The following is a 13,359-nucleotide window of genomic DNA, read 5'->3' on the forward strand; positions in this document are numbered from 1 at the left end:
AGGGAAGTAGGGTAAAATAAAATTATGAATATTATTTAAGCTAAATAGTCAAGCAACAGGTACAGTTTACAAACACCACTTGACTCACATTTTTTACTCACCAACAGTAACTTCTCCATCCTGGGGTCGTGTCACAAAGAGCCCGATAGGGTCCAGAGGCTCTTCTGGTTGAGTCCCAGGAGATGCAACTGAAATAAACCTCAGAGTTACTAGCTGGAACTTTCTGCATCTGTTACAGGCTATATAATGAATTTGATGAGTCATTTCAAAATATCTCAATGTGTTGCTTCTGCCTCTCAGATTCCTTATTCTTTATTTTCTGTCATTCATCACCAGTGGTCAGCTTTCAGCTATTGTCTCTGCCTCACTGACTCCAAGGACTCCCTGTTCCTGTTCTTCACCTTGATTAATGAACCAGACAAGAGAAAGGTGTTAGTTCCCTGTTACCTTCTGTGTTTTGGCTGCTTTCCACTGGTGGAGCCGGCAACTCTGGGGCAGCTGGGGCTGGAGCAGCTTCAGCAGGAGTGACTGTCTCACTCTTTTCTGGAAATGAATGTAAGCCAAGATTAGAGAAAGGAATGTTTTTACTTCCTTTCTAAAGAAATTTTACAAAATAACAGCTTTTAATATATGTTAGGAAACACAGACAAATTAGCTGTGGTTTTCTAGAACTTAGAACTTAGAGGATGTGCTGGAAGGAAAAGGGGCCAGCTGAAGCTTGATGTGTAGAAACTTGTCAGCTGAATAACACTGTTGTTTGATGTTAACTTCAGTGGTCTACGTAGAAAAGATAATGAAAAATGATGCAATTATTATTCTTGTAAACAATTCATGAGATTTTGTTTAACACTGCTGTTGGAATATAATTTTCCAAATGCTGTTGTTGTGTGCAGCTTGGAAAAAGCTCTAGACACTGATAGTAATCAATATGGAGAAAGTGTTTTAAAACTCCATCTATGATTTCTTCCCCTGGCTCATGGAAGTTTATGGCCTCCCAATTAAACCATGACCCCACAGGCAAATTCAGGCAAATGCAATTTGGCACAGTGGAGAAGTCAGAAATGTATGAAAAGGGAGTAGGAGTGAGCAACTGGGGCAGATGGAGGGAGGTAGAATTTCTTGAAACATATCAGTTGCAGGAGGACATTTTTTTTTCCATAGGTAGTGGAGCCACATCCAGAGGGCCTTGCCTACCTCTCATGTGCAGTTTCCCAGCTATTTGCAACGCCTTTTCCACCAAAGATTTCTGGCTCTGTTGTGCCACCTGATGAATAACTTGAGTGGGTCCTTTGTCACAAAGGGAGGTGGCTGTGTCTAGGCAGGTTAGGAATCCCATTTTTTTATTATAAAGAGCTGAAATTATTATTGTTTGTGAAAATAATGATGGGAAATCCAGCTACTCTTTATCAATCTAATCTTAGTAAGATCTGAAAAACAAGACAGTATCTGTGAACATATGAACATGAGTCAGCCCCCCTCTCAGGAACTTTATACTTTTTACCCTAACTGTATTTGTGTCTTGAAAGAAAACAATGTGATTTTAGATCCATATTATTTAATACTTAATTATCAAATTCTACCACTTTTGTTGTTCGATGGTATCCCATTGGATCTTGTCTAAATAAATTTTAACTCATTTTTTACGGGAAAGAACCAAACCTTATTCTAATGTAGTGTAGGTGCTCCCATAACTTGGATGTGTAGGTTTAGAAAAGGCTCATTTTGAGGCATCAATATATAATGTATACAGGAAAATTATCTCTTCATTGGCATCCTGATATCTTCATCCCCGCGTCAAAGGTGTTTTTAGGTAATGATTACGCTTCCAAATTAGGTAAGTTATTATTAAGTGATTCGTATTATTAAGTTATTTGTAGGCTGTCTGCCTGCAGCAGGCTTTACCTGCAACTAACGTGAAACACCACGAAGAAGATCTAACTAGTATAGTATGTGCCTGTCATACTTGTATATGCTTTGACTGCTGTTAAATTGTCCTAATCCATACTAGGATTTCCCTGTGGAGGGGTTTTGATAGATAAAGATTTGTTGCTGAATTAGTCAGGCTCAAAGGAATCTCAAGACCTCTTAGAGAAGCTGAGAACAGAATCTGCTGTGAGAGAGAGGGGCATTCCTCAATCGCCGGGGTCCTGGCATGGCGTGAATCATCGGACGTATCATCAGTGAGACTCCAGCGCATGGACAGCACACGATACTCATTTAGCGAATCCATGCTTGGAGTGTGGACGCGTGATTAGAATATAGTTACGTATATAAGGAGACTTGTTTCTGTAATAAATGGCTTTAGCGTGATTCACATTGAATCGACTTGTTTTGCTGAGTCCTTATCTCGTTCCTACATTTCCCCTTCCTCGTAACCTGCCACGCACTGTCTTTCATCTGGAACAGGATGTCTTGACTCCTGTTAAATATTCACTGGTGTCTTTTCATCTGACCAGATCTCACTACCACCATGTCACTGGAAGAAACAATTATAGCAAAGGCGAGGAGGTGATAAAAGCAGCCTGAGTTTAAGATTTTTCAACAAAATAAAAAGGGAAAATTTAAATACCAGAAGTGGTAAATGGGGACCATTTTGGAGGGGAAAAAAGGATCGGGAAGGTCAAAATGTTTCAAAAAATGAATTATTTAATCTATCCTCAGCATCTTCAGACATTTTTTCATAAGAATATTCTAGAGAATTTGACTCTACAGTTTTTCCCAGGAAAAGCCTTTGGAAGTTTTTCAGTTTCTCATCTAACTGATCCTTTAATGCATACAGAGGCAGTAAAAACAGGTGATATACAAATATTACTAAGGTCTTTGTATTCAAGTCCCTCTTGAAATATATATTTTTATTAGCAGGTGATTTAGATACATTTTTTGGAATGTATGAATTCCTAGAAACATTACAGCACAACTTGTAATTTTTTTGTTGATTGTTTTGATTTTGTGTTTAAATAAAAGAATAATTAAAAGAAAAATCAGTCCTAAAATCATAGTTTAGGTCAGATTATATTACACCAGCTTTGCTTTGGTTTTCAGTAGTTAAGTTGAAAAGCTCGACAGAGGATTCTGAAGATGTATATCAAGATTTCCACTGTGTGGACTTCTGATGTCTGGAAATGGGTGTCTTAGCCACAGCAAAGGTAGCTTCCAATAACTGGGCAAAACAGATGTATTGCAGGTGGACAAATTTTACAGTGTTAAGTTAGGGTGACTTCCTTGGACCTCATTCATGAAGTTTGCGTGGGACTGGAAATACTGATGAAATCAGAATTGCTTAGGAAATGCTGTACCTGGTTCCTTGACCTTGAGTTCAAATTTGACCTTTGAACTTCCAGCTATTACAGCATAGGTCACATCATCTTCTTTTCCTACATTATTGATTGTCAGTGAGTGCTTGTTTCCTTCTGCCTTGATAATGTATTTCTCACTTTCAGAAATTTCCGTGCCAGCTCGCTGCCACTTCACCTTGATGCCGGCTTTTTCTGTCTCTGCTTCAAACACAGCTGTGCTTCCGGCTGTCACCTCTGTTGTCCTCGGCTTCTTGGTAAATGCAGAAACTAAAAAAAGAGAGAGGGCTCGCTAGAATCTGTTTTGCAATTGTGGCATATCTGGTGTAGTCAGCTGTTGTGGCTGCAACAGCTGTCTCCTTTCTCTCCCATCTGCCCATGCAAGATATAAATTACAACACTTTCCACAGAGAAGTTGTGGAATTGTCTTTGTGTTTATCAAGTTCTAAGATGTCATATCTTCTCCATATTGTCATGAAATAAAATGGAATGGATAACAAATGCATCTCACTGTCCATCTTCCTCTTTCCCCCATAATGAACTCTGATTTTTCATAAGTGAATGTTCTGATATGACAAGATAGTATGATATGTATTCTTACTTATCAAGCTACCTACATGAATTTGTCATGCAGTTTTATTTAGACATATTAATTCTGTCCTAACAGTTGCTTAATGCAGTTATTGAACAGGATCAGGATCTGTTTCTCCAACAAAACTGCAGTTTGTGCAGTAACCTGTATCCTAATATACCACAATAAATTAATGGTTCATTTTTATTCCTTCTGTTTTGACTGATGAAGGCTTTAGTGGAAAGGGATGCACATTCCTATGATGGCCCTTGTAATTTCATCCAGCTAAAAGGACATAAATTGCTATTTGCATTCAAATGTTTAGTTTAGCATTAAAAGTTAAAGTACTTGCCTATGTAGAACTCTACAACAACTAGTTTTCTAATTAATTATAACGTGGATCAAAATATTTCCTCTGTGTCAAGAAGCACTTATGATGCTCATAATGAAAATGAGTTAAATTATCAATATATGGTGTGATCAAGCATAAACCAAATTTTCTGGTTTGTTTCACATATAATCAAAGTAGCACAATAGACAAGAATTTGGAAAGCAAGCAGTTTATTGTGATTTTGGTACATGAGTATTCTAATGTTTTTTAATATTAGATTTTAATAGGGTAACTTATTTTACTAATTTATTTGCCCTGATTTATTTATTTAGATGTCTTCACCTTTATTTTGAATTAAGTTTTTCATTTTGTGTTCATGTTTTGGTCTTAACGAAATCTGTTATTTCTTTGCTCATTGCCATGAGCTATATTCATGGATAAAAATACCAGTAATTAACATTCTGATTCATGCACTGAGTGGTTTTTGTGCATAATTATGTCGATTTTTTAATTGACTTACCCTACATAATCATGCTTTTATAAACTATTTGTAATTCCATCACATTTAATTGTATCTGTCACCTCTGTGGCAAATTGTCTATGGCTCTTTTACATTGGTAGCAACAAGAACTATTCTAAACACCACAACAATGGTTATAATTAGCTTTAAACTTTTGATTCTGCTTCATAAAAGTGAAGGGAACATGTCATAGAAATATTTTAAAATAACTAGTTTATACTCATGTTCAAACAGGTGCTTTAGTTAGTATAAATGGTATATTACTAATAATACCATCTGTTCATTGCACAAAATCTCTGTTCCTACAGCATATATAAATTAATTTACCTCAGTGGAGTCACCTCTGCAAAGATTTCGTCTGATGACCTTTGGGCTTTAGTCATAATACAGGCCACATTTCTTTCATTGTTTTGCAAAGGATTCAAAGCTGCTTAAACATCAATTAAAATATCAATTACAAATACTTTAAGCATTTAGTATGTATCATATTTTGCCTCTCTGATATATATAGAAAAACAACACCACTACCACCAAAATTACATTTTTCTCTTTATTTTTTCCTTCCCTCACCCCTGCCCTTATATATTTGATGAAAAAACAATTTTGGTTTGCACTGAGCCTATAGGAGCCTTGACTGGCCTTCTCTTGTATTCTTCTTCATGCTTTTCTTCCACATTGAGATATAAGTGTGTGAAATTTCCTCTGGGAGTAAAATGTTCCTGTGTGCTTTTATTTAAGGTTTTTCTAACCTCAGGCCTGTAAGTGGTATAATTGTTCTTAAACAGAATGTAGTACTGTGTTGAATATACAGCTCTATATTACTGCATAATACTCAAATGCATATTACCAGTTACACATCTTCTCATACAGTATTGCACTTCAGTAAATAACACAGCAGAGTATACTTTGATGCAATGTACTGTGAATAATTGCAGAAGAGTTATTGTAGACTGCGAGTTAGATGTACATAATTCAAAAGACATGTAAAGGTGCCCAGGCTACCCCACAGGAGAGAGCCAGGTCAGTTCTGGAACCCACTCCTGAAATACCTGCTATCTGGCTCCCCTCCCTGTGACGCTAGAGATAAAGCAATTAAGAGGCGTGGTTTTTGTCTCTGAGTGCTATCACCATCACTCTTCTATTTAAGCACAAAAGAATCTATAAATATATTAATTACTTAACAGCAATGTGGCCTGTAAAGGTTCCATCCTACAAGTGGCAGGGTTTCAATACATGCATACTTGGAAATAACTTTCTGATCTGCTTCACACCCTGCAAAGTGATTAGGTTTCTTACATTTAGTTCAGATGACTCAACAAAAGCAGATCGTTGGCCAGAACTACATGCACAGTGAGAAATCTCCACCACCACATAATATTTCTGACTTTTGGGAAATGTATATAAATATGTAGAAGTTTACGAGTAAGTCTCCTTGTCTTTTTTTTTTTCTCTCTCTCCCTTTCCTGCCAAAAGACTCATTTCAGCCTCAACATAAAATGATTATGAATAATTCCACTAAAGCATAGAATTGGAAAAGCCCATAATCTCCCAAGAGAATAAAGGCCTGCAACAACAGTTGCTGAGAACCCACTTTTTCACAGGTAAAGGAGATTTTAAGAGTCATTTTACTTCATTTGAGATTCAGTGTCAGTGGGTGGTGGTGGCCAAAGTAGTGTCTCTCTGTATTAAACTGTATTCCCTTTCATCTTTCACTGTTCATATTTGCAAAGGAAAAGTAGCAATGTACAGCTGCAGATTTTACGGGAAATTACTTTGATGCAGAAGAGAGAGAGCTGAACAAGCATGTGAAGAGAATACCGTCATTTTCCCTTCTGGGGGAAAACAGGCTGCTTAACAGAAGGAAAAGAAGTGAGAGAGCAGCTATTCCTGGTCTCCTTCATTGTGGCTGCTACTATAAGTAACACATAAAGCCAAATTCACCAGCAGATTTTTTCTTATGCAGCTATACCAATCTAATCCAGCTATTTCCTCATTAGTAATGTTCCTAAACACCACCATCCAGAACTTGTCTCCCCTGAGAGCCTCACTTTTCCCTGCCTTTATCAGAAACACTTTCTCCATCTGGCAATCTCTCTCACTTTAGCATTTGGCTTCTGCCCAGATACGCCCCTCTAAGTTCCATATATCCACCCCATACTCAAAACGCTCTTGGATATGACCACCACCATCAGGCTGTGGAAAACCCAATGACTGTGACACCTCTCATGTGATGTTGTGGAATGTCTTACAGCTCTTGTGCCTGTCAGGCACTGACTGATCTCAGGCACCATCACATGCTTATCCAGACTCCTGTGGAACATGCACTTAGGAGCCACTGAGCTGGGGCACCTGACGACCAAGCAGCCCATGTCCTCTGCCACGCACTTTGTTAACTCTGTGCTAACCCACCCTGCCCAAGGGGAGAGAAGGGTGACATTAGTACTAACATACTATAGCAGTTCTGGGGAGAGGGCAGAGACGCACGTGTGTTACGAGTGCTGCTGGTGACAGGAATTATTGGAGGAAAGGAGAGCAATAGGTGCTCTGTGTGTGTGTGTGTCTGTCTGTCTGTCTGTCTGTCTGTTTTGTGGGGATGGAACTGGAATTGCTGTGGGGAGTTAACATGGGGTGAGAAGAGGGATGTGGAGCTAATGAAAGAAAATGAGGCCAGAGCCACTTTGTACTAACCTTTTTTTTCAGCACTTCTTATATCTCAGACCTTCTTAATAACTTCTAGCTTCCATAATGCAAAGAACTTCATATAACTTCTGAGTAATGTAAACCAGCAAATTTCTGCACCAGGCAGAAGAGGAAGCAGGCTGCGTGCGGTCTGCAATAGTCTTGCAGAAAACTTTTCGGTGGCTAATGCTGTTGCTACCAGATTGTGCATGCAGTACCCATCCTTTAAAAGTCTTGTAACACCTGAAGATGTACACATCAGCCATACAGTTATGTATGTTACACGAATTACAGCTTCATTAATCAGTAATAAAATGCTCTATTAGGAGATCCATGATCATACTGTGTTTTGAAAATAATTTATTAATTAGTCTTTCAATCAGGAGGCTGAAGAAATAGAAAACTATATGAGAATGAAATCATTTAAGTTCCCAAACCAGCTTCCTTTACTTTTCCCCTAAATAAATAAAACTAGTGTTCTGCCTTCCTACTGCTGCCATTTATTAAATCTTCATATTAGGACCTTCATGCTTTCTCCCTTACTTTCTGACTTGCTTTGAAACAATCTCCCTCTATCATCCACCATCAGCCTAGATTATTACTTTGTTTCAAAACTTGTTCATACTTTCCTATGCAAAAACCTAGAAAATTACTAAGCTAATACCCAGGTTACTATCTGTCGTACTGATCATTGTTTCCTTTGCTCTCTTGTTGAACTATCTATTTACTAGGTTTTTACCTTTTAAGTGTTTTGAGGCAGACTATTTCTCTGTTGTATTTGTACAGCATCATATTGTTAGCAAATAGCTACTAAGGACTGTTGTGTCCCTAATAAGAGAAAAGGTTAGTATTAGAAACTAGAAGAGACATTCCTATTTGATTATTGTCAGAAAAAATGGAGATGAGACGTATATTTAAAAAATGTTTAACTAACTGGAATAATTTAAATTCCTAGCCATATTCTCTAAATAGTTTGGCTTGTTAAGAATCACAAACATTAGGTGAAAACCTTTTCCTAAAATCACTGAATTTCAAAGTATGCGTGAAGCATTTGAAATTAAAGTGATGAAATATAGATTCCACAAGAGTGATTTTTAACTACATAGAGTGATAGAGGAGAACTTTTTTTGTTTTTCTTTTTCATACTTTTCAAAGTGATCCTCTGACTTCAGCTCTTCATCTTTCATTATTAGTGATATGTACATGGAGGAGAGGGAGATAAGCACTTAGGGAGAATGTGTATTAGATAAGGCTTTCAAGTGATATTTCTGCCTTTCTGAAATAAAAACTGTTAAAGGTATAAATGTTTTAGGAGAATCTAGTGTACCCAGTTGAACGCACATGCTACAGACTACAGCAGAAATCTATGATGAGTATAATCAGAAAAAACAGAGCCACAGGTTTTCTCTCACAAAGCTGAGTTATCTTACTGCACATTCTGTGTACTTGGTATTAAAATATGTATCTGCCCAATGTATTGAATCAATGTTATGAAAGCAGTATTAGCTTTTGAGATTCCTTAATTTGTTAAGGCTTCTTGTTGAATATTTATCTTTGCTTTAGTACTTCCACTTGGCATCCAGCTTTCCTTTTATACCATTTGCTCTTCCATTGAGTTAAAAGCCAAACTGGATAAGCAGACTTAGTAATGGAGCTTGTAAATTCCTTGCTGAGGAACTATATAAAGATGCTACGCATTCCTCGGTCAGGACCTAAGTGGCTTCTTGCAGTTACAAGCTTAATCATTCCATGATCCAAAAGCTATTGAACTGCTCAATCTTATCATTCCTTGCCTACTTCAGCAGCTGAGATTGTAAATTCTTGTAACATGAGCAATAGGCGAGGAATAGTTTCACTAAGCAGAATCACCTCTCTCTCTCTCTCTGCATCCATCATACTTTCTGTAAAATGAGAAAAGTAATGTTCAGATTGCTTTGAATCTTAACTCACAAAAGAGGAAAATATATCTATATTTATTATTATTATTCATTTTTGTATTACTGTAGGGCACAGAAGTTCACTATCATGGAGCAGTACCTTATTGTGCTAGGTGCTTGCAAATGTAAAATGATGAGTTTATATTCAGACTAAAATTGTACAGTCTACTCTTCATTATGCAACATTGATTATTATTATGCAAATAGCCTCTGTGTATTTACAAGCCAGGTTACTTATAAACCCTCGTTAAAATTTCCTAATCTGAACTGCAAAATCTAGACTCCTCAATCTATAAAACAGGTGAATAAAAATGGACTGGTTTTCAGAGAAGGTGAGTAATACCAGACTTCTCCTTTTCCAGATTTAGTAATGCACACATTTCCCATTAAGTCCCATTTATCTAGTAAATGTGGTGTTTAAAATGTCAGCTGTTTCCTCTTAATGTCACAAAATATTGTTAGGGAAATGGTTGGGGTTTTTTTAACTTCTGAATTCTCACAACAAAAAAAAAGTCAATCAAAATTTTCCAAAAAGCAAACCTTTGAACAGAGGTTAATTATGAAATGTTTAAATCAAAGGGAGGAGAACATAAAGTTTCTGCAACAGAACCATCCAAAAAGTGATGCTTTTCTGTGTTTGATCGTTTGCTCTGACACTAAATTGCTATGGGTCATCTAAATCCTCTTGCTGATCATGTAGGGAAAGCTATGACAGTTCTTTTGGTATTCTGTAAATAATTAGAGTAGTACCTTATCCTGAAGTATTTTAGCTATACATTTTAAAGTAAAAGAATGTCTGTTGGAATATCTACTTCACTGTTTCAGGTTTTGTGGGTTGTTTGTTTGTTTATTTGTTTTTACATGTTAGGAGGTTTGTTAAAACAGCAGATATAGGCAGAATATCTCCGATCATTCTCTGGCATGAAGCATTTTCCTTTATATGAATTGCTAGATGGTTATTCAGCCCTCCTGGGATTATGCTCAACATTATCCCATCTTGAAATGGCTTGAACTATATAAACAACATGAAAGAGAAAACCAAAGGGATTAATGTCTCCTGGGAGAATGAGAAGATCCCCTCTAGAAGTTATGGAGCATGTGACTGGTTCTGTCTCAGAGTGGGTAATAAGAGCTTTTCCTCCCCCTGCTGTGATAATTACAGTGTTTGGGCTGGTTTGTTCATAAGATTTGTGTAGGACTTCTGATGTTAGACACCTATTAGATTTCTCTAGATAAATAATCTGGAACAGAGTTTCACTGTTAGCTAGCAAAGGCCGGCATTTTCACAAACAGAGAAGTCGCCTCTCATCCGTGGATACTGGCAATGTTATAGGCAGTTAAACCGTTAGAAATCAAAAGCCACAGTGGCTTGGTTATCACACTGTCAAATTTGCCTAATTCCATCATATTTCTTTTTGTAAGCATTGTCAGTCACAAGCATTAGACATTTCAATAAATCTCAAAAATCACATTACTCCAAAAATAGAAGATGATTATGACTGTCTTATATTTTGGGTGATGGTTGAACTTTTACAGCTTGTCTTTTTCAAGCATTTATCTACAATTACAAGTTCTGGCACAAACTTTTTAATATATATAATATATAATTCTAATTTATAATTCTATATCTATCTGAATGTTCTTAATCTATCTGAATGTTCTATATCTATCTGAATGTTCTTAAAAAGTTATTCTTCTTTTGTTGTGGTGATCACAGGAGATTTTCCCACTGACCAGCCTGACAGGAGACTGATGCCTGTTCAGCCCTTTGCAAAGCACAAAGGCCTACATTAATAAGTGTCAACAGCTATTACTGAACAACTTTGGAAACAGTACATTAATAAAAAAGTGTGCATCTTGTACTGTGCATTCAGATAGCAGTGATTCTGGGCATACACTGGCATCAGTGAATGAAGAGATTTAAAAGAAGAATTCCAGATTTAGTACCATCTTCTCCAGCCTTGCAGATTGGATGTGTGCACACTTTTCAAATAATTGGAACTTCAGCTTTTGACAACTTTTTGTCCAAACTTGATTGTGGACACAAAGTGCTTCTGAGACGTCTTCCTCTACCCACACACAGGTGTCCTGAGGCTAAATTCTCCCCACCTCTGCTTCCCAGGCTCTCTTCCTCCTTTTCAGACAGATTCATTGCACCTTTCAGCCCATCCTAGGCCTCCCCTTCTTTCCTATGTGGGCAGCCTCTGAGTGATTGTTTCTCAATTTTAGATTAGAACTTTCCTAAATCTGAAATATTTTCCTGATATTTTTCTAGTGGGGCAGGACTTGCACAAGGCTCTGTGACCGTGGCTTTCTGAAAATGACTAGTTATCTTCTGGCTCAAGGGGAAAGAATGGATGAGGGTGACTAAAAAGAAATATGCATATATTCTTTACAGTACAATGTCTTCTTTTTTGCTAGAGCTCTACTGTCACTGACTGGAAGAACTAGAAAGAATAAGCTCTGAACCAGGTGCTATTCACTTTCATTTTCACAGAGATTTCACTAGCAACAAATACCATCAAAGTTTTCTGCTTACACTTCCTCAAAAGTATCAGCAAAAACCAAACTAAACCAAACCAAACCAAACCAGGAGAGGTTTATATTGCCTAACTGCTCAAGAGAGAGACTGCAAGCTTTTTTCAGAGTCCTAAAGACGATTGGGTAAGGAAGTGAGTAACAAAAAGAATCTGAGAATTAAATGCATTTCACCTTTATTCTTTCCTCATCCAAAGTGTCTTGAGAAAATTTTGTGGCTGAGGGTTGCCAAACTAGTTACTGATTTCTCTGCAAGATCACTCAACAGCTCTTACATTTATAACTTCATCAAATATTGTTTATTTTTCCTCTTTTTTTCTTTTTTTTTCCTTTCCTTTTCTCTAGCATGCAAAAGCCACTTACATTTTTCTCTGTCAAGTGGTTTTAGCTTTTGTCTCTCAGTTATGTTCCTTACCTGTTTTCTTTACAGGCTCTGGCATCTTCACTATGTTTTTGATGAAGCTCCCAGTTGTATCTGGAAAGCAGGGTCCGAGCTAAACAGGAATGAGACTGCAGGGCTTTTGAAACCCCCTAAAGAAACACTTGGTGGAAGCCTCCATCCTGCTCCTCCCCCTTGGTCCCTCACTGTTGTCAACTACGGCACCTTATCGACAGCAGGGCACACTTGACAGGCGACATCAGCTGGGATAAATATAGCCAAGTTCCAGGAGCCAGAGAGCTCAAACCACCCAAGACTGGCTACCACTGATCTGTTGGTACAAACCAGAGCACAATCTGATGTGGCACATGCATACAGTACATTTTCCAGCTTCACATACGTAATGGTTTAAGAATTCCTACACTGCCATGTTTATGGCACATTCAGCAAACTAGATATGATAGTTACATTTCCTGTATGCTGGTTCTGTACTTATTCTATGTATCTGCTTGCATTCTTGCTACCTATTTCAGTCTTTATTGTTGTTATAATTTGGTCAGAACTGAACAGGCCCTCATACAGTTTTTTTATTGTTTCTTTCTTTTTTTTTTTTTCTTTTCCTCTTCTATCAAAGACTGTGTTTGTAGAACTAGATGTGGACATTCAGGAAAGAACTTTCTTGTTCAGTAACACTTAGACATTTCTGACATTTGCAGTCACAACTAAAAAGCATTACACTACTTAAATACTATCAGACCTCCCTCCCCATCCACCCACTCAATCGGCAGTACATATTTCTTGAAAACTAGTAAGTCTTTTTTTTTTTCCTTGAAGTGCCATTTAAAAAATAGTTGCAATGTTCTGTTTGATACCTCTAGAAGTTTTATTTTTGCTTAATTATATAGAAAAGATCTGAGGGAAATCTCACTAGAAAATTACTCTGGTATTGCCATTTCATGCTTCAGTCATTGCTTCTTATTTATTCATACATTTAGCATATGTCAAAATAGTAACTGTGGACAATCACTCTTTTATTGAAATGGTGGTATATCCATGTCCTGTCACTTTTGTCTGTTGCATTTTGAGTTTTGAGCTTTATCAGAGAAACTCT

At 37.2% G+C, this 13,359-nt stretch overlaps 1 protein-coding gene across 1 annotated transcript in view; it reads right to left on the minus strand.

Annotated features, from left to right (window-relative positions):
- Positions 1 to 12,461, minus strand: part of MYBPC3 (myosin binding protein C3) — a 64,404-nt gene extending 51,943 nt beyond the window's left edge. The window contains exons 1-4 of the mRNA XM_005502166.3: positions 12,285 to 12,461; positions 3,297 to 3,563; positions 448 to 543; positions 102 to 188 (exon numbers count right to left, since the gene is read on the minus strand). Of these exons, the coding sequence (XP_005502223.2) occupies positions 102 to 188; positions 448 to 543; positions 3,297 to 3,563; positions 12,285 to 12,309 (475 nt within the window). The 5' untranslated portion in view covers positions 12,310 to 12,461. The remainder of the gene's footprint in view (positions 1 to 101; positions 189 to 447; positions 544 to 3,296; positions 3,564 to 12,284) is intronic.
- Between the last annotated feature and the right edge of the window lie 898 nt (positions 12,462 to 13,359).

This window comes from Columba livia, chromosome 5 (genome assembly GCF_036013475.1).
Source record: "Columba livia isolate bColLiv1 breed racing homer chromosome 5, bColLiv1.pat.W.v2, whole genome shotgun sequence".
Lineage (NCBI taxonomy): Eukaryota > Metazoa > Chordata > Aves > Columbiformes > Columbidae > Columba > Columba livia.